The sequence below is a fragment of the Alligator sinensis genome, unplaced genomic scaffold, assembly GCF_000455745.1.
Source record: "Alligator sinensis unplaced genomic scaffold, ASM45574v1 scaffold885_1, whole genome shotgun sequence".
NCBI lineage: Eukaryota > Metazoa > Chordata > Crocodylia > Alligatoridae > Alligator > Alligator sinensis.
Window position 1 is genome coordinate 2,348,250 of NW_005842056.1, and position 21,067 is coordinate 2,369,316.

Consider the following 21,067-nt stretch of genomic DNA (forward strand, 5'->3'; position numbering starts at 1 on the left):
ATTTCAGGCTCAACATTAGGGAAAAGTTGAGCCTGGGGAAGCTTTTTGAGAAGATTATCCAGGAGTGCATCTGGGAAGGACCAGCAGTGGGGATGATGCTCAGGGACAACCAGCATGGGTTCATTAGGGGCAGGTCCTGTCAGACCAACCTGATTGCCTTCTATGATCAGTTCACAAAATCATTGGATGCAGGTGTTGCGGTGGATGTAGTCTTTCTGGACTTCAGGAAGGCCTTTGACACTGTCTCCCACCCCATTCTCATTAAAAAGCTAGGTGACTATGGCACTGATGCCTACACAGTCAGATGGGTCACAAATTAGCTGAGGGACTGCACCCAGAGAGTGGTGGTGGACGGGGTCATATTCGACCTGGAGGGAAGTGGGCAGTGGGGTCCCCCAGGGCTCGGTCCTTGGGCCTGCACTGTTTAATCTCTTTATTAGCGACTTAGATGAGGGGGTGAAAACCACCTTGTTCAAATTCGCTAACAACACCAAGATCTGGGGCAAGGTGGGCACGCTAGAAGGGAGGGACAGGATGCAGCTGGATCTGGACAGGTTACAGGGATGGGCGAATGAGAATAGGATGGGATTCAATACTGACAAGTGCAGAGTGCTGCACTTGGGCAGTAAGAACCAGCAGGCTGGGGAACTCTCTTCTCGAAAGCTCAGTGGCAGAAAGAGACCTTGGAGTCATTATCGATTCCAAGATGAACATGGGTCGCCAATGTGAGGACATGGTCAGTAAGGCCAACTGCACCTTTTCATGCATCCACAGATGCTTCACAAGCAGGGCCAAGGAGGTGATCCTGCCTCTCTATGCGACACTGGTCAGGCTGCAGTTGGAGTACTGCATCCAGTTCTGGGTGCCGCACTTCAGGAGGGATGTGGCCAGCATCAAGAGGGTCCAGAGGAGGACCACTTGCTTGATCTAGGAGCAGCAGGGCAGGCCCTATGAGGAGAGGCTATGGGACCTGAACCTGTTCAGCCTCCACAAGAGAAGGCTGAGAGGGGACCTGGTGGCCATCTACAAACTTACCAGGGGGGACCAGTGAGGTATGAGAGAGACCCTGTTCACCCGAGCACCTCCCGGAGTAACAAGGAATAACGGCCATAAGTTGCTAGAGAGTAGGTTCAGGCTGGACATTAGAAGACACTACTTCACAGTCAGGGCAGCTAGGATCTGGAACCAACTTCCAAGGGAAGTAAGGCTGGCTCCTACCCTGGGGGTCTTTAAGAGGAGGCTTGATAATTACCTATCTGGGGTCATATGAGCCCAGTATTCTCTCCTGCCCAGGGCAGGGAGTCGGACTTGATGATTTACTTAGGTCCCTTCCGACCCTACCAACTATGAATCTATGAAAACTTCTTCACAGTCAGGGTGTCCAGACTGTGGAATAAGCTTCCACCAGAAGTGGTGCAATTGCCTGCCCTGGAAATCTTCAAGTGGAGACTGAATAGTCATCTTGCTGGGGTCACCTGACCCCACCTGTCTTTCCTGCCTAGTGCGGGAGGCTGGGCCCGACGATCGTCTGAGGTCCCTTCTAGCCTCACAATCTATGAATCTATGAACGATCCACTCTGCCATATGCTGTTTCTAAATCTAAGTTTGCTATAACTGCATTTGTTTTTCTATCTTGGATGTGGGACCATGCATCTCTGATCACTCTGATTACTTTGGAGATCCTCCTACCTGGTACTGTGCATACTTGGTCTTCATGTATTATCTTTTGGAGGCTTCTCCTCACCCTCAAAGCCAGTGTCTTGAACATTAACTTATAGTCCATATTAAGGAGTATAATAGGTCTCCAGTTTTTCAGGAGTTCCTTCTCCCCTTTCTTGAAGAGTAAGATCACAACATCTCTTGTAGAATCTTTCCTGTTTCTGCTGTTTCCTCAAACACTTCCACTATATCCTACCCTGCCCATGCCCAAAACTCCTCATAAAATTCCATAGGAAGTCCATCTGCTCCTGATGATTTCCCTCTTTTACAGGTTTTTGAGCACTCCTCCACTTCCTTTAAACTTATCTTTTCATCCATCTTCTTTGCTTCCTCCTACTTTACTTTCTCTTCAGTGTCTTCCAAGAAATCCTTCGTCTTCTTCCTCTCTGTTTCCTTCTTCTGGTATAGCTCTTAATAAAATCTTCTCATCACCTTCAACACCTCCTCCTGCTTTTTCACTCAGGTGTACCATCTTCTTACACTGCTATAAGCTCTCCTTTTGCCGCAGTCACTCTGGCTGAAAAGTATCGGGACCACTCTTCATTTTCTCCCCAACCAGTGTGCTTGTGCTAAGAATATTTTCTCTCTTGTCCAGGTTTCTAACTCTTGCCTTGTTTCTTCTAGCTTGCTTCCTTGTGTGGCTTCCTTTATCAGCTCCTGCATCTTTCTTTGCAGCTATCTTAGCACTTTCAATCCTCGGACTTCCTTCCTAAAGAACTCTCTCGTCCTCTTCTTCTTCATCATCCACTATTCCCTGGTACTTCCTAAATACTTCTTCAGTTTTCACCAGCCCTCATACTGTCTCACGTACACTTGACATATCTCTTCATGTAACAGCTGCACGTTTTACCTTTCACATTGTCTTCCCTCTTACGGCGCTCTGACCAAGACTCATTTCCACCTTCAGCATCCAATGATCACTAAAAGCCACATGTATGGTTTCTTTCTTCCTTACTCCTATTTCTTTTGATACAAGCACAAGCTGTGACAGCACAGGGCCAGGGTTTCCACGGAAGCTAGCCTCAGCAGTGCTAGCAGGGTGAGGAGCTGCTCTGGGGCTGGGATCTTATTGGCAATGACAGTGTGGTCTGAAGCAGGGCAGAGCTACAATCTGCTGCTCACACGCCTCAGGCAGGGGTGTGCAGGCAGCGGATCATGGCTTTGCCCCATCTCTGGACCACACTGTCATCACTACAAGATCCCAGTCCGGGCCCCAGAGAAGCTCCCCACCTAGCTGTGCACCCTGCCAGTGCTGCTTTGGGGCACCTATGATACAATCATACACCTATGATGCACAAATAATGGACTAAATGTTGTCACCTGTTTTAAAAACCAGGATCTACTTTTTCTCAGATTTTGGAACAGTAGGAGTGGAAATAGACCTCACCTTTCCTTGCCTTTGTACAGCCATAATTTTTTTTATGGCAGCACAGATGTGACACAAACAGATATTCATACCCTTTGTTGTACCACAAATGCCCAAAATTTGTGACAGTGACAAAAGTAGTAATGGATTGTGCCATTTTATTGCAGCAGATGTCTGTTTACTTGGTAGTGGGAAAGTGTGGGCAGCCTGAACTTCCTACACTTTCCAGCCACCCTGGGCAGGTGCTCCACAGGTTTGAGAAGTCTGATTCTGTGCACTCCAGGGCATTCCCAGGCTGGATTGAGCCCCTGCCAAGCTTTAAGCAGGGAATGTTCCGGGTTCTGCACTGGGTAGACATGCCTGGGCTTTCCCTGCATAACAAAATGTGCCCCCCAGATGTTGTTTTAAGTAGGGAAAGCCCGAGCTTTCCCTGCTTAAAGAGACCTGCCCTTGGAATCTCTCTGATGCGTCTTCTTAATCAGGAAACCCCAGGCATTGCCTGCTTGAAGAAACATGCCCCCTGGAGGTGTACCATGCTGATCCATATCTCTGTGCGAAGCACAGGGTGGCACAGGACCTACTGCAGGTCCCAGGATGGAGGTAGGGAGTGCTAGGAATTCCTTGGTTCCCCCACCACCATGCTGGGACCCACACTGACCCATGTTTCACCCAGGGGGACATCACAAGGCGGTGTGGGGCAATGAGAGAGATGGGGAATTCCCTGGCAAGGGGAACAAGTCACCCCTTGTTGTGCATTAGGCTCCTGGCCCTATGGGAGACAAGCAGCAATGTGCATTTCACCCAATAAAGCAGATGATACACTTCAGTTTGTTGATGGTTTTTTAAACTAAGAGACGGGATTTTCATGGCTTGATGGAAAACAAGGGTTAGAGCTGGGAATTGTTAGCATACTAATAGCATTAGTTAATCCTTATCATATACAACTGAAATCTTCAGTGCTAAAGTGTCTAAGTGTATACTGCAAATTCTCCAACTTTTGCAGAATTAAACTTGCTGTAAGTTCTGGCTTTATTAAGTTTGTCATTATGTTCAAGGTCCTTGGAGGATCTTTGATTTTTTTAAAATGTAAGGCTTTTAAAGTCTGAGTTTTCTTTTATATAGTTAGTACTTTTCATTCTTTCCATTTACATACTGTAACTGAATATTTTAGAAGATGCTAAGAAATATATATATAGACTTTTTATTGGTTGATTAAATCTATGAAAGTGTGGGATAGAATTCAGTGTTCAGATTCAGGAGTTTTGAATGGGTCTGGCTAAATGGGCCTCTCCTGTTTGGAACAAGAAATGTTAAGAATGGGGTTCCACATTAGAGGGTTCATCCTGCCATGTACATCCTTAGATAAAAATAAAATCTTGGGCAAGTCATCTTCTGTTTTTGACATAAACACTCCATCTAATTTCCCATAATTCCAATAAAAAATGCTAAGGATGAGTATCAGAGATGACCTCTAATTTAGTAGGTACTTTTTCAAAAAGAACACCAGTTTTCCACTCTTATGAAACAAACCATACTTTTCAGTGGCAAGATCTTGGGCTCCCTAATATGGAAAATGATCAGATTTAAGTCTTTCCATTCCCTTAATCTAGAGTTTTAAAAGTAGACTGGGCAAAACATTAGAAAATGTATTGAAGGAAAAATCTTGTCTTTGGAAACAGAGATAAAACCTGAAAAATCCAAAAAGCCCTTTGAAATCAGAAAAGGTACAGGAACAAAAGTAATTTTAGTATTCTATTTTTAATTAATTTATTATCAATAATAACATTTTAATAAAATATTTTGCTTACTGATGATAATGAGGAACTTGGACTTGTATATAAATCAAGTTCTGCTTAGTGTTTGAAGTCCTCAGAATATTCGACAAAGCTATTTAGTATCAGAATAATAATATTTAATATTGACTTAATATCAGTTATAAGAGTTTCATTCCCTGAATAAAAATAATAAGGAAATTGTCAACATTGTCTGGAATTTCATATTTTTGTAAATACCTGAAATAATGATAGGATGAGTCCTTGCTCTGATTAAGCTTCTGCCTCCCTTTCTCTCTCCCTTCCCTCCCAAGGAATGCCAGCCTTAAGTACTGTGGATAACATCTTTTATTTCCTGGACCATCATGGCAATAACATCACTTCAAAACTGTGTTTAAGTATTGCATTCCTAAGTTTGCTGCCAGCACATTATTGGGTAGTCCATCAATAGCTCCCACCTCCTTGACTCTCTTTGCCTTATTTACTTCCTTTCTAATGGTAGTACTGAATCCTTCTGTTCTTTCCTAGTGCTGGTTCTGCACCCCAAAGGCTTAGATACTTCCCTAAAGCCTGTATCTTCCTGTCTGTGCTTCTATATGATATGGAATTAATCTTTGATTAATATTTGAATACATTCCACATGAAGATTCAATTCTCTACAGGTTATCTCTGTTTCTTAATTCATTTGCAGGTATCAAATTTAGGCCTAAATTAGCAAATGGCCTAAATTAGCCATGTTTAATGTACATTAAGGGTATGCATGTGTAGATGTGAGCCCTTAATGTGCATTAACTCAGTCTAATGCTCATTGAAGTGTCCTGTATACACACCCATAGAGATGCAAGTCGACTTCAGAATCCATGTTTAATAAGGCCCATTCACCTTACACTGCATGAAATAATTTAATGTTGACAAATAATTTAATGTTGACAGTTATCCATATGTGCTTCTTATTTTATCTTTATTTGTATTGTTTTCTGAACCAAAGAAAAAAATATTGACATCTTATGACGTATCACTGGACTCAGTTAATGATGCCTATCAAAGACAAAGGTTAATGAGTGCAGCCAGCATCATTACTGATAACATGAGTAAGTTCTGCTTCAGCATTCTTTACTACACTCTTTGTCTAAGTTGGTTGGAAGGTTCAGAATGTCACTAATACATAATCAGAGAGAGGAAGTTAGCCTTGTTAGTCTGAAGTCATGCAGAAGGCAGGGTAGATTTGCATCTTATAAACTAAATCAGAGAGGTATAGCATAAATTTTTGTAAGGAGGCTTCTGATGAAGTAAGTTCTCTGCTTCTGAGAGCTTATGCCATACCTCTATGACTTAATTGTCTATAAGGTACAAATCTATGCTGCCTTCTAATTAATACACAAAACATGTTGTTTTAACAACAACTAGGCAGGCAAGGTTCTTTGGGCAGATGGTATATCTTTTATTAGACCAATTGAGTCGTTGGACCAAATAAGGTAGTTGGGTTACAAAGGTAGTTGGGCTACACTGTCTTTTTATCCATGGACATCAAACTGTGACATACCTTGGGTGCACTCAAACAGTCCCAACAGGAAAAACTAAGTAGAGGTTTCATGAGCTTGTTGTTGGGGATGCTGACCCTAGATCAGTGGGTACACATATGTGACTCACAAAAAATAAACAAGTAACCTTCCTTTTTCTAATTTCACATTTGAAAAAAGTATCTGTAGCATATTCAGAAAATGCAATGCCTGCACAATGGTGGGTGACATCATTTGTGCTGATCTTGATCTTAAACTAAATGACTGAAAAGCCTCTGTAATGAGTGAATGATTTGACTATTGAACATGTTTTCTTGGTCATTACTGGTGAGTTGGGAAATTGAAGGAAATACTCTGAGCTGGAGGTGATTGATTTTTTTGTCATATCATTTTGACTAATGATGACTTTATTGCCTTTTTTTTTTGCCTCCTTGTCATTTAGCATTGAAAAGATCAATATGGAAATGTCCTCCATCTTGGAATCGCTTTGCCCAAAAATATCTTATTTGGCAATGTTGTCCACTATGGATACGTATTAAAGAGAGCGTGAAGCTTATAGGAATGGATCCACTTACTGACCTCTTTTTCACTTTGTGTATTGTGGTAAATACTGTAGTGTTGGCACTAGAGCACCCCACTATGAACTTGAAGTACAAACACTTGATTAATATAATCAATCATGTAAGTGAAGTATTATGATTATTATAGGTAGGGCTAAGAGCATTGTATATTATGCAGGTTGCCTGGCACTCCTAGTAGTGCAGAGGTGTCAAACTTGCTGGAACAGGGGGCTATAGGCTTCTGTTACTTTAAGGAGAGGTCACAGCAGGCCAAGCTTGCAGTGTATGGGAGGCAGCTGGGCAAAGGCTAGCTGCTAGAACAGGAGCGGGCAATTATTTCAGGTGGAGAGCCGCTTACCGAATTTTGGCAAGCTGTTGAGGACTGCATGGGTAGCCCCACCCCCTGATGGGTGCCCCACCCCCTGGTCACCATCTTATGACTGGAAGTCCTGCCCCATAACCCTGACCTTTACTACCAGAAGTCCCTCCCTTTCTGGAAGTACTCCTTTCAGCAAGGGGTTTTCCCACCTTGGAACCAGAAAAATACCAAATCATATTCTAAAAAAAACCCATCTACAGCATTCATTAATTTGAGTTCAAAAAATATTTTTGTCCTGATTTACATGTGTTGATGTAGTGTACATAGAGGTGATCGTACAATAGCTTAAAATGAAGCCTTACTTGAGGGGGTGGGTTTGTGGGAGTCTGTGTGTATGGCAATGCGAGGGGGGGGTGCATGTGCATGTTGGGGTATACGTGTTCACCCTATGAACACACACACACACACACACACACACACACACACACACACACACACACACACACACTGCCTGCTCCTGCCTGCCTGCACACCCACACCCACGCTGCTCCTGCCTACATACACCAACTGCCCCTGTTTATGCGCACATGCATACACATACACATGTACTGGCATGACCCCATGCTCCCCGGTACAGTGATGCTCCCCAGTACAGCTATGTTGTGTTAGCCATGTGGTGCCATAGCAGGGCAGGGGAGGAAGAGAGTGAAATGGCTGGGGGTGGGGTGGGGTGGGGCTGGGCTGCTCAGTCCTGCAGAGGGTCCCTCCGGGGTCCTACTGCCCCTGGCTCCTGTCAGCTTTGACAGGCAACCGGGGCAAATGAATATTAATATACCAATTTTTTTAGGGGCTCTGCAGGCCAGATCAAATCACCTGGCAGGCTGGATCCAGCCACTGTGCTAGTAAGTAAGCAGGCCAGAGACAGCAAGGTTAGGCGCTACCAGTGGGGAGTGACTATCCTGGTGCTAGCTGCACTTCAGTAAGCAGCCAAGGGACAAACCTACAGGTAGTCCAGAAATAAAAAGGCTGCAAGCAGGCTTTAAGCTGCAGCAGAGGAAGGCAGGGTAGCCATTAAGCCAGGGACGGGCAATTAGTTCGGATGGAGAGCCGCTTACTGAGTTTTGGCAAGCTATCAAGGTCTGCATGAAAGGCAGCCAGGGGCAGATAAATATTAATTTTCTAAATTTTTTAGGGGCTCCGTGGGCCGGATAGAATGGCCTGACAGGCCATATCTGTCCTGCGGGCTGCATTTTGCCCACCCCTTCATTAAGCCAAGGGGGAAACCCTTGTGGGTGGCTGGAAAGCGAGATGACAGGAAGGGGTGGTGCTTTGGGTCACATAAGCTAAGTGCCTGAAACACAACAGCCCATCTGGCCATGCATGATGCAGGGAGAGGAGCTCCTGGGGGAGAGAGATGCAGGAGATGGACCAGCAGCCACCTAAGCTACCCAGGAGAGCTGGAAGGAGAGAGCTAAGGGAGACTTGTGGCTTGTGGTGTGGGAGGGACTAAAGTAGAGTGAATGTTAGTTGTGCAGCAGTTTGCTTGTATTTATGTTGTGATTCAGCTTGACACTGGAGGACCAGGTCATGGCTGTAGGGCAGGATGGAGCCATGGAGGGGTGCCTGTAGGGCAGATCCAACACAGGGCAGCAGCAGCTGTCATGCAATAGTGGCCACAGCCACCACAGCAGAGACAGCTACAGTGCACCACCAGCAGCAGGCCAGGTGATTGAAAGTTTTGTCAGATAACCCTTGTACACCCCACTGCCTCTGAGGATCATGTCCATTGGAGCCCCAGGGGCCCAGATTTGTAGCAGGGCACACCCACTGCTGAACATGCCCCCAAACTCCATGGCATGCTGGTTGTCCTGCTGGCCAGATAGAATGGTTCTATGGGCCAGATCCAGCCCCTGACCCTATGTTTGACACCCCTGTTCTAGGGCAAGGTTTTTAGTTGCTTATAATTTTGCCAAACTTAGACTATTTGGGCTGAATTTTTCTGTACTGAGAGACTGCCTTATCTGAAAATGTCCCCTGCCAAAATTCAGTGTAAAATAGTTCAGCTTGTTGCTGAGAGTGAGACAAGGGAAAAATCAATTGTTTTTTAATCTTGAAACCCTTTCTTTTGAAAGTTCTGGCAGCCCTATGATCTGGAGTAAGGACTTGAAGTTTGACTTATCTCTGTTTGTCAGAGAGATGGCTTTTATAGTCCTTGCAAAAAGCTATTCAAATCTGGCCAAGCTATATGCCTTTGAAAAACCACAGCTTGTACATGCTCAGTAGAGTTTGACAAGAACTAGGATCAGAATCCTGAGGATTTGAGACTGGGACAAGGAGTCAACAGTAGTACTAGGACATGAGCAACTTGATGGTAATGGGGAAGTGGTCAAATTTGAAGGGGAATGGATAGAAGAATTGTTGCTTATAGGGTAAATTTCCCTCCAGACCCTCAAATGTAATCCACGATTCCTGAGCCTTGCTATTCCTTTGTGTCAGCAAGTGTCTACTGAACCCTCAGAAATTGCACTGTACCTCCTCCACTATTGGGCTACAGCAAAAATTATGGCATCCTTCTTCCTGAGCAAATGAGTGTGGAAACATAATTTGATCTTATAAAGAGACAATCCTGCCAGGAAGCATGATTGTATTGCCTTTTATACTGACATCAGTTTGTTTCCCTTTTACAGGTCTTCACTGGAATTTTTACAGCAGAAATGATCTTGAAAATGATTGCTCTAGACCCCTACTACTATTTTCAAGAGCACTGGAATATTTTTGACAGCTTAATTGTTGTGTTAGGCCTAATGAGCATACCTGAAGGAATAAACCTGTCGTTTCTCAAATTGGTAATAAATCCTCTTCTTCTGTTTCACAACATGATAAACTTTTTATATGGATCTATAAAAAGATTTCCCTCCAATAATTTTATTTTTAGATTGGTGAATAGCTATTGCTAAACATTTTAGACTAGATCCATGTGACTATTTGTGTCTAAATTCTTTAATGATTTTATAACTGTGTACTCAAACAGATTATCAATAAATAAACAAGAATATTAAATTAGATCAGGGTATCAAACATACAGCCTGCAGTCTCGATTTGCCCTGTGGGGCTTTTCACTGTGGCTGCCAACAACCAAGGCATTTAACACTGCTGAAGTTTTGTTTCTGGAGCTGCCAGAGTTGCAGTGTTGGCGTGGCCAGCATGCAAGAGGTGAACGCCACTGCTGAATTTAGTAGTTTCAGTTATGGCTGGCAATTGAAATCTACATAATTCACCCACTGGATACATTCTGTATTGACACTACTACTGTGGCAGTCATGTTAGCAGAAGTTCGGTGGTAGCAGTATTAACTCCTTGGCTGCTGATGCCAACACAGCAGTGCTTGTTGCCCAGAGAGAAGCCCTACAGTCTGGATCCAGAGGTGGGTTGTCAGGCCCTTGAGAGGCCCTATGGTCCACACCTGGCCCACCAACCCATTTGCTTTGTTAGATAAAGCCAACAACACATTCAAGTGTTTCCTAAATGGTTTATGTGGGAATCTACAAACCTTCTTTCACTGTTGGAGTCTCTCCTGAAGATTCCAACTCTGGTCAGGATATGGACCTCCATAACTTTTCTCTTCAGAATGGGAATCAGCTCTGTTACTTCAAAACTAGTATTCAAGCGGTCCTCTTTTTAACTTGCAAATGGATACACATACACATACACACACACACACACACGCGCGCGCGCGCGCGTGTGTGTGTGTGTGTGTGTGTGTGTATATGGACCTTGGTATATATATTTAGAGCAAGGGTCCTTAAAAGTACTCAAATATCAATTTAAACAAAAAATTTCAAACCAACTTTTCAAACGTTCTTTTTCTGTCTCAAGATCTAGTTCAGACAGTGAAAAATTGTAGAGCAAAGCAGTCATTTCTTTTCTGAGTAAACAATTTCCCCCCCTCAAAAATTTAGACTATAGTTTATTTTAGAAGTTCAATGTTATAAATATAGTATCTGATTTTCTGCTACCTGATGCTGTTCTATTGTGTTTTATCTACAGCTGAGAATCTTCAAATTGGCAAAATCCTGGCCGGCCTTAAATAAGCTTATGAAAATCATTTTGAAGTCATTTGGTGCCTTGAGTAACCTCACTCTGGTTTTGATTATCACCGTGTTTATTTTTGCTGTAGTAGGAAAACAGGTTTTGGGAAGCTATTATGAGAATAGTACTCGAATAAGTACAGATGGGAAGTTACGCTGGCATATGAAAGATCTCTCTCATTCATTACTTATTGTATTCCGAATTTTATGTGGAGAATGGATTGAAACCATGTGGGAATGTATGGAAGTGGCTGGGAAAGCACGGTGTCTTCCTGTCTTCCTGACAGTCCTGGTGATAGGAAATCTAGTGGTGAGTTCTAAATAATTTTGTTTTTCAAATGTATACAAATGTACTTTCACATCTCTTTTCCCAGAAAGTATAAATGATCTCCAAGGCAAATATGTCCTCCTTTGAACTAATGTTTTGGTTACATAATGGTCAAAATATGTGCAGTAAATCAATGTGATACAACAGGGATGTTAAACAGACGGCCTGTGGAGCCACTCTATCTAGAAGTTGTGGGGTATGGCTGCGGGGGAATGGTCTGCTGCAGAATCCAGGGCACTTAAGCTTCAGTGGACATGGCAGTCGATAGCAGGTGGACAAGCAAGGGCTGCACAGCCCTGGTCACCCTCTGGTCACTTCACCTGTTGTCATATTGTGGCTGTACTCCCCAGCTGCTGGACCCTGCCACATGCCCCATACTGGAGCTGGATCCACTGTAGCATAGGGCATGCAGCAGCAACAGCTCCAGCAAAGGGCATGCAGTGGGGGCTGGAGCCACAGCTACGTTCTGTGTCCAAGCCAGAGCTGCCATTGCCACCAGCATCAAAAGGCTGGGGTTAGAGCAGGGGCTTAGTGCCGTAGCAAGTGTGGGGTGAGCAGGGCAACTGCCCCAGGTGCCAAAGCTAAGCAAGTGCCAACAGGCACTGCCCAGCCAAGTCAAGGTGCAGGATGGAGTTGTTAGCGGCTCATTTTGGGGGGCGCAGGGACAAGGGAAGGGTGGCTCCCCCTGCTGCATGCACTCCTGGCAAGCATGTGTACCCACCCACTCTCCGATTTGTGCACAGGGTGTGTGTGGGCTGCCACTGCGGGCCTTGCCCCAGGCGCAGAACTTTGGAACCTTGTGGTCTGGATCCAGCTCAGGGCACAAGTTGAATTTGACCCTCCCCTCCTCATCTTACAGTATACAGTGTATTATATAAGATCTATGGATTTAGTAATTGTGTCTATAGCCCTTTCTTTTTTTCTTTTTTTTGAGGGGGGCAGGGGGGCGGGTTATGATGGCTAAGTGGCCAAACCACTTCATGAGCCTTACACTTCTTCATTTCTATTTCCTTCACTTTTAGCAGGCTAGAGGAACTAGATTTTCTTATCCACTTGGTTTCGTCTATATCTGATGTATGATATAACTTATCCCTGCCTCCTTTGTAACCATATTGCTTGTTTGCTTTCTTACCTTTCCATACTTTTTGTCTTTATGGAGTATCATTAAACTATGCCTTTTTGGATCTAACTAAACTAAATTCACATATTATAGATTAATTCACTAAATTAAAAAAAAACAGGAGAAAAATATGTTACTGTGCTGATTCAAGAATGAGAGAGTTTTGGGTAATTTTAACTTTTAAAAAATCAAGGTTTTCTAAGGCTGTTTTTTTCAATTAAAACAATTTCTTCAACTTACTTTTGCTTTCGTTTGTTTTAAGGTACTCAACTTGTTCATTGCCCTGCTCCTGAGTTCTTTCAGTAGTAACACCCAAACAACACCAGAAGGGACTGAAATTAAACTTCAGCTTGCTTTTGATCGTATTTACAGTGGTTTGCAGTTCATGAAACGCATCATATCGGATCAAATTGGCAAAATACTGAGACAAGAGCTGACACTGCAAGCCTGTCAGAAGGCTAAAATGAAAGCAACTGCCCCAGCCATGAAGATGTATGAGGATTTTGTGACGCATACTAAAACATCTGTCTGTGTCCCCATTGCTGAGGAAGACCTGTACAGCGTGGAGTATGATGATTCATGCAGCATGTACTCCACAGAAATGGAGTATGGAAAATGGGTAAGAAATGTCAGTGTTTTGACATTCTTTCATACATTTACCTTTGAAAAATAGTCTGTGGGACTTAACAGTAAACAGTAAGCTGGGTCTTTAATCATTTTGTTCTGTCATTTCTATATGCTTAATACTTTAATCAATGTACAAGATGGACTTCATTCCCATTCCAGTCACATACCTGTTCTTTAATTTGATTTAAACTTGCTATATTTGTTTTGAATATCTTCATAGATTTCATAGATGTTAGGGCTGGAAGGGACCTCGAAGATCATAAAGTCCAGCCCCCTGCCTCAGGGGCAGGAAGTCAGCTAGGGTCAAAGGACCATAGCAAGATAAGAGTTCAAACGTTTCTTGAAAGAATCCAGAGTAGGTGCCTGTACCACATTTGGAGGGAGTCTATTCCAGGTCTTGGGGGCTTGGACAGTAAAGAAATGTTTTCTTATGTCCAGCCTAAAATGGTCTTGTAGGAGTTTATGACCATTGGTCCTTGTTTTTCCTTGGGGTGCTCTGGTGAACAGATGTTCTCCCAGATCCTGATGAACACCCCTTGTGTACTTATAGGCAGCCACCAGTTCCCCCCTGCGCCTACGGTTTTCCAGGCCGAAGAGTACCATGGCTCTCAGCCTCTTCATAAGGCCTATTCTCTTGCCCTCCGATCATGCACATGGCTCTCCTCTGAACTCTCACAAGCATCTCCACATCCTTCTTGAATTGTGGAGCCCAGAATTGGATGCAGTACTCCAGCTGCGACCTCACCAAGGCTGAGTATAGCGGGAGGATGACATCCTGAGATTTACTTGAGAAGCATCTGTAGACACAAGCCAGGGTTTTGTTTGCTTTGCTAGCAGAGACATCACATTGCAGGCTCATATTCATCTTGTGGTCAATAATGACCCCCAAGTCTCTTTCAGCATTGGTGCTAGCAAGCGTAGCACTGCCTAGCCTATAAGTATGCTACGGGCTTTTTTTCTCTGACGTGAAATACCTTGCATTTATCAGTATTGAATGTCATCAGGTTTGTGTCCACCCACTTACTAAGCTTATCCAAGTCAGCCTGGATCACTAACCTGTCCTCAGGTGTTGATGCTATGGCCCAAAATTTAGTGTCATCGGCGAACTTAGCCAGTGTGCTTCTGAAACGCCAGTGAGCTTCTGACACCAATGTTCACCTCGTTGATAAAGATGTCGAAGAGAACAGGTCCAAGGACAGAGCCTTGGGGGACACTACTGGTTATGGAGTGCCATAATGACTCACTGCCTTTAACCACTACTCTCTGGGTCTAACCTCGGAGCCAATTATCCAGCCATTGGACTGTGGTGTAGCCGAGGCCACAGTTGGCCAGTTTTTCCATGAGGAGGTCATGGGACACCAGATCAAAGGCTTTTTTAAAGTCCAGGTATATGACCTCAATCTCTTCTCCCTTGTCCAGGTGATACATCACCTGGTCATAGAAGGAGATGAGATTGATCAGGCAAGACCTACCTGTGACAAACCCATGCTGGCTATCCCTCAGGATGTTGCCCTCAGCCAGTTTGTTCAGAAGGGTCTCCTTGATAATTTTCTCAAGAACCTTACCAGGGATTGAGGTCAAGCTGATTGGCCTGTAATTACTGGGATCTACTTTCTGCCCTTTCTTGAAGATGGGTACCACATTGGTCTTCTTCCAGTCTTCAGGTACTTCACCTAAGTGCCATGAATTTTCAAATATTTTTGCCAATGATTGGGCTATGACACCCGTCAGCTCCTTGAGTACCCTAGGGTGTAATCTGTCAGGACCAGCTGACTTAAAGGTGTCCAGCCTCTCAAGGTGATCCTTTACTAGATCAACAGTGATGCTAGGTATAAATACGCCCTCACCCTGGCCACACTTATTATATGAAAGAAAGATTTTCGTGGAAAACAGAAGGTTGTCAACATCCAGTTTGGCAGAGTTTCAGTGCAGAATGTTTAATTCATTGCTGTAAGATATTGAATATACTAACTGCTTTATAAAATTCATTGTCTGCATGAAAAGAGAGTTCATAATGTGCATATTGGTTTTTCTGGTTCCCTTGTAGCAATGTGAATAGAAGCAGCTACCTTTCTGCTTCCTTATTTGTCCAGTGGTTTCCACAGGAGAAGTGTTATTGATATTCCACTGTACTATACTTTCCCTCTCAATTTTCCCTTTGTTTTACATAATTCTGTTTTATCTCTATTTTCTCATGGCTAAAGTAAAGTTTGACCAAGAGAGAAATGTTGCTTATTCTTCTTTCTATGCTGTTACTAACGGATGTGATTCAGAATCATTTGAGGGCAGATACTTTGAATCAGTGAGCTATTCATAAATTTACCACAATACTTAACTGAAATTCAAATTAGCACCCTGAAAATAAAGCAGGGTTTTTTTTACTCTTTCTTCTCTCTGAAAATCTCAGATTTTTTTTTTAGGCCCCCAGTTTACTTTCTGGGATGTTTTGGACATCCTCTAACTCGGGGGCCCTGTCAGCCCAAGCTTCTCTTGGTCTGGTATCTGGTACCATGTAAACTAGTACAGCCTGTTCCATGGTTGGGCTGTCGGTGACTAAATCAGCACCCCTACCCAGACTAGCCTAAGTGAGAAGCAGGGATACTGGTTTTCTTCGATTTAAAAAAAAAAATCACCAACTTTTGGTTAAAAAAAGTAACTCCAACCCCAACCAAAATCTAAATTCATACATATACAAATATTCGTGAATGACGAACCTGCATCTTACGTACACTTAAAGGAGCTCCTCAGGAGCTCCGTGCTTGCCACTGCCACACTCCTGCCACCACGCTTCTGCCACTGCGCTTCCGCCATCATCTCCAGTGCAGCCATGCCCCCACCCCCCAGCCACTTGGGGCACAGCATTCATGAATGCAGACAGCATTCATGAACACAGTGCCTTATTTGCGGATTTCACCATTTGCAGGGGATATGAGACAGTATCCCCCGCGAATGGTGAGGGTCGAGGGTCTCCTGTGTGTGTATGTGTGTGTGTGTGTGTGTGTGTGTGTATAGCATTATATGTATAGCATAATATTATAAGTATAGCCTAAAAAGAGAAAGCTGAGAGGGGACTTGGTAGCAGCTTACCACTACAACAAGGAATACATCAACAACTGTTCACCAAAGCACCCTTGGGGAAAACCAGGAGTAATGGCCACAAACCCTTGGAAGACCATATCAGGCTAAACTCTAGGAAAAATGTCTTCACAGTCAGGGTGTCCAGAAAGTGGAACTCCTTCCAGAGGTGGTGCAATTACCTACCCTGGAAAACTTCAAGAGGAGACTGGACACTCACCTTGCTGGGGTCACCTGACCCCAATTGTCTTTCCTGCCTGGTACAGGGGGGCTGGACCCAATGATCTTGTGAGGTCTCTTCCAGCCCCTTAGATAGATAGATATACACACTAGCAAAATGCCCACCATGAATGACGAGTGGGGGGGTGGGGACAGAGACCCATATCTGGCCCTGCACCCTCTCCCTGCCACTCTGGGTCCAGCCCCACTCCCTCCCACTGCCGCTTTAGGTCCTGCCCTGCTTCCCACCTCCCTGTTGCCACTCCAGGTTCTGCCCTGCTCCCCCCTCCTCCCACTGCCCCTCTGCGTCATGCCCCACTCCCCCTGCTGCTCTGGGTCGTGCCCTACTCCACCCCCCCTTTCTGCCACTCTACGCATAGGGGGTGCGTATTAGGTGGTTGCATGGGGAGGGTGACACGGGGCTGTGTGGCGTGGTGTGGGGAGTGGTCGCTGGCTGCATGATGTGGGGAATGGCAACAGGGTGTGGTGCAGGGCACATGACGGGGGTCGTGGTGTATGACCTCGGGGCATGGCATGGGGAACAGCCATGGTGGGGGGGAGCAACCACTCGCTGTGGCCAGATGGCATGGGCAGCAGCCCCGAGGTGTGGCGTAGCATGCACAGGGGGGTGTTGTGCATGGCTGTGTGGCGGGATGGTGTGTGGCCACAGGGCGTGGTGGTGTGTGGCCACAGGGCGTGGTGGTGTGTGGCCACAGGGCGTGGTGTGGGGAGTGCTCGCTGGCTGCATGGTATGGAGAGTGGCCTCAAGGTGTGGCGCAAGCTGTGCAGGGTGGCATGGCACACAACCATAGGGAGTGGCACGGGGAGCGGCCATGGCGTGGGGAAAGCCTGGCAGCTGCGACCGCATGGCATGGGCAATGGCACCAGGGTATGGTGCAGGGCTCATGAAGAGTCATGGCATGGGGAGCAGCCCAAGGGTGTGGCATAGGACACATGGGAAATGTGGTGCATGACCGCGAGGCGTGGCGTGGGGATCAGCCATGGTGCGGGGATGCAGGGAACACCTGCCAGCCATGTGGCACGGGCAGCTTCCCCAGTGTGTGGCACGGGGTGTGCAAAGTGGGGTGCAGGGAATAGTGCAGGAAGCACCTTCTGGCTATGCCTGCAGGGTGTGGGGCATGGCCCTAGCATGTGGCGCAGGGAGTGTGGGGGGGCATGGCTCATGCCTGTGTGCAGGGGGTGGTGCATGGGCAAAGAGCATGGTGCGGGGAGTGGTCCTGGTGTGTGGTGCATGGTTCGTGTGGAGTGTGGCACATGGCTGTGGGGGAGGGGAGCATCTGCTGGCTGCAGCTGCATGGTATAGGGCACAAACCTGGGGTGTGGTGTAGAGTGTGTGGGGGGCATGGTGTGCAGGAGAGAGTAGGCAGGGGGGAACTCTCCACCCCGCCTCACCCTGCACCACAGCCACGTGCTGCCGTGGCTGCCTGGTGTCCTGCTCCCTGCATGCCACATCCCTCCGCATACTCTGAACCACATGCCAGGGCCACTCCTCACATGGTATAGGGCACAAACCTGGGGTGTGGTGTAGAGTGTGTGGGGGGCATGGTGTGCAGGAGAGAGTAGGCAGGGGGGAACTCTCCACCCCGCCTCACCCTGCACCACAGCCACGTGCTGCCGTGGCTGCCTGGTGTCCTGCTCCCTGCATGCCACATCCCTCCGCATACTCTGAACCACATGCCAGGGCCACTCCTCATGCTGTAGCCACTCCCGGTGCCATGCCCCGTGTCCATGGCACACCCCTCACACCCTGCGCCACACCCCGTAGCTTCCCCACACCACACAGCCACAGCTGGCAGGTGCTGCCCCCACTGTGGCTGCTCCTTGTGCCATGCCCAGTGGCCACATGCTTCCCCACACAGCCTCATGCCATAACCCCTGTTTGCCCTGTAACACAGCCCTTGGGCTACATTTCATGCCACATGGCCACAGCCAGCAGGTGCTCCCCATGCCATGGCTGTTCCCCACACCATGCCCCACCCTATGACTGCATGCCACACACACTGTGCATGCCCTGAACCACAACCCAGGGCAGCTCCTTGTGCCATGCAAACATCGAGTGCTTCCCACACTGTGGCTGCTCCCTGCACCATGCACTATGGCTATGGGCTACCCCCCCATGCCCACACAGCTGTGTACCATGCTCCCTCATGTGCAGAGCAGCGGAGAGGGGCGGTGCAGCAGGGCTGGACCCAGAGTGGATGGGGGAGCTGGGCATGACCCAGAGCAGCAGCAGGCGGGGGGTGCAGGGCAAAACCCAGAGTGGCAGCAGGGCGGGGGGAGTGGGGCAGGACCTGGAGCAGCAGCAGGAGTGGGGGACAATGGGGCTGGACCCCAAGTGGGGGGGGAAGGTATGGTGCCAGACACTGGTCTAGTATATATATTTTAATATTATAGAAGCCTTAATCTGTATGTCTGTCAGTCTGTCTATAACACTTTATTCGTGCTCTGATTGGCTGATTGAACCAGCGAATCAGAGTGTGAATTTAGCATTCAGACAAGAGGTGGCGATGCGGCGGAGCACCGGCATGATGGTGGAGACACAGTGGGGGCAGCGGCAATGGAGTGGATGGAATGGGTAGGCCTGGCCCCCGCCCTCCCCTGTTCCCTTGCTCCTTGAACGTGGCAGTGGCGGTGCTGGGTGGGAGTGGGGTCGGGATGCTATGGGAGGTGAGGCCACTGGCGCTGGCCTCAGCCTGCCCCTCCCCCTTCCATCATCACTTCCTGGAGGGCCAGTAATGGCAGCAGTGAGGGGAGGGGTGAGCCTGGCATGGGTGGGGAGAGAGTGGACCTGGGCCGATGTGGCAGTGGTGGGGAGCAGTGGTCCCAGGCCCAATGTGGGAGTGGTGGAGAAGTTGGCCTACCATGGTTATGTAGGGGGAGCAGCAGGCCTGGGCCAGCCCAGCCCAGCCCAGCCCAATGTGGCAGCAGGGGAGGGGAGGAGCAGGCCTCCTCCCCACCTCAGGCCTGGGCCCACTTCTCCCCCACCTCTGCCATATCAGCCCCGAGTCTGCTCTCCCATCCTGCCACTGCCACCGGGTCCGCCCGGACCCACTGCTTCCCCCCCGCCACAGTGGGCCAGTTTCTCCCCACCCTTGGGCCTGGTCCTTCCTTTCATCGGGCCTGCGCCTGCTGTGGCGTGGAGGTGGGGAGCGGTCCCAGACCCCAAGCAGCAGTAGGGAAGTGGTGAGTGGATTCAGATTGGGGAGGCACTGAGCTCCATCCTTGCCTGCTGCCCCCCCCCCATCATTCTTGATGGTATATTAGGGATGTACAAACTGGGTCCTATTCGATTCAGCCCAAATCGGGGATAGTGATTCGATCTGTTGATTCAGATCACTGTCCCCAATTTGATTTGGACAAATCTGAATCTGACAATTTGATGCTGAGTTAGCAAATCAGTGATTCAGACACAGGCACAGCTTTAAATTTTTTTTCTACATACCATGAGGTAGCAGCGTGACTTGTCATCGCTGTGATGCTGGGGCAGATGGGGCATCCCACAGCAGCACAGGGGACTCCCCAGTGTGCTTGGCAGCGAGCCCAGAAGTGGACCGGAAGTACTTCAGGGAGCTCACCAGGGTCCCCCCCCCGCGCCCCGCTGGCCCAGCGATCGGCTGCAGGGGGACCCCGGGTCTGTCCACCCCCAGACCCAGGAGGCACCAGTCACTGAGCAGGGAGGGGTGCAGGCTCTCTGGCAGAAACAGAAGTGGACTGAAAGTGCTTCTGGTCCACTTCCAGGTTTACTGCTGAGCGCGCTGGGGAGCACCCCATGCTTCTATGGGATGCTCCATGCACCCCAGCATTGCAGCAGTCACAAGGCCCTGCTACCTGGAGGTATGCAGAAAAAACATTTAAAGCTGTCTCTATGTCCGATTCGGACTGGCTTTCTTACATATATATATAGTGGTGTTTCATTCACTATATATATATACAGTGATGTTTAATTTTAAGCATGGAAAAATATAGATTTGGGGTTACCTTTTTTTAACTGAAAATTGGGGATTTTTTTAAATTGGAGAAAACCAGGATCCCTGGTGAGGAGGGTGTGTGAACATCCAGCAGGACTCGGAACAAGACGTGTCAAAGAGCAGATGAGCTCCCTGTGAGTCAGTGGTCATCCATATCTGGAGAGGAGATGAGTGCCCTAACGGTCGCAGTGCCTCGGCACTGACTTGACTAACTCAGGAGCGGGCAATTATTTTAGCCAGAGAGCCATTTAAGGAGTTTTAACGAAATGGGCTGGGGCAGAACCCCCCGGCCCTCCCCCAGCCACAGCTCACCAAAACTCCCTGAGTGCCCTCTGTGTATAGTTGAGTGGCTGGGGTGGGGGTGT

General features: G+C 47.1%; 1 protein-coding gene across 1 annotated transcript in view; it reads left to right on the forward strand.

Moving 5' to 3' along the window:
* The window catches only part of LOC102373313 (sodium channel protein type 5 subunit alpha-like), a 116,889-nt gene that overhangs the window by 35,279 nt on the left and 60,543 nt on the right, over positions 1 to 21,067 (forward strand). The window contains exons 11-15 of the mRNA XM_025203357.1: positions 5,846 to 5,948; positions 6,820 to 7,058; positions 9,944 to 10,102; positions 11,304 to 11,654; positions 13,055 to 13,411. Coding sequence (XP_025059142.1) covers positions 5,846 to 5,948; positions 6,820 to 7,058; positions 9,944 to 10,102; positions 11,304 to 11,654; positions 13,055 to 13,411 — 1,209 coding nt within the window. The remainder of the gene's footprint in view (positions 1 to 5,845; positions 5,949 to 6,819; positions 7,059 to 9,943; positions 10,103 to 11,303; positions 11,655 to 13,054; positions 13,412 to 21,067) is intronic.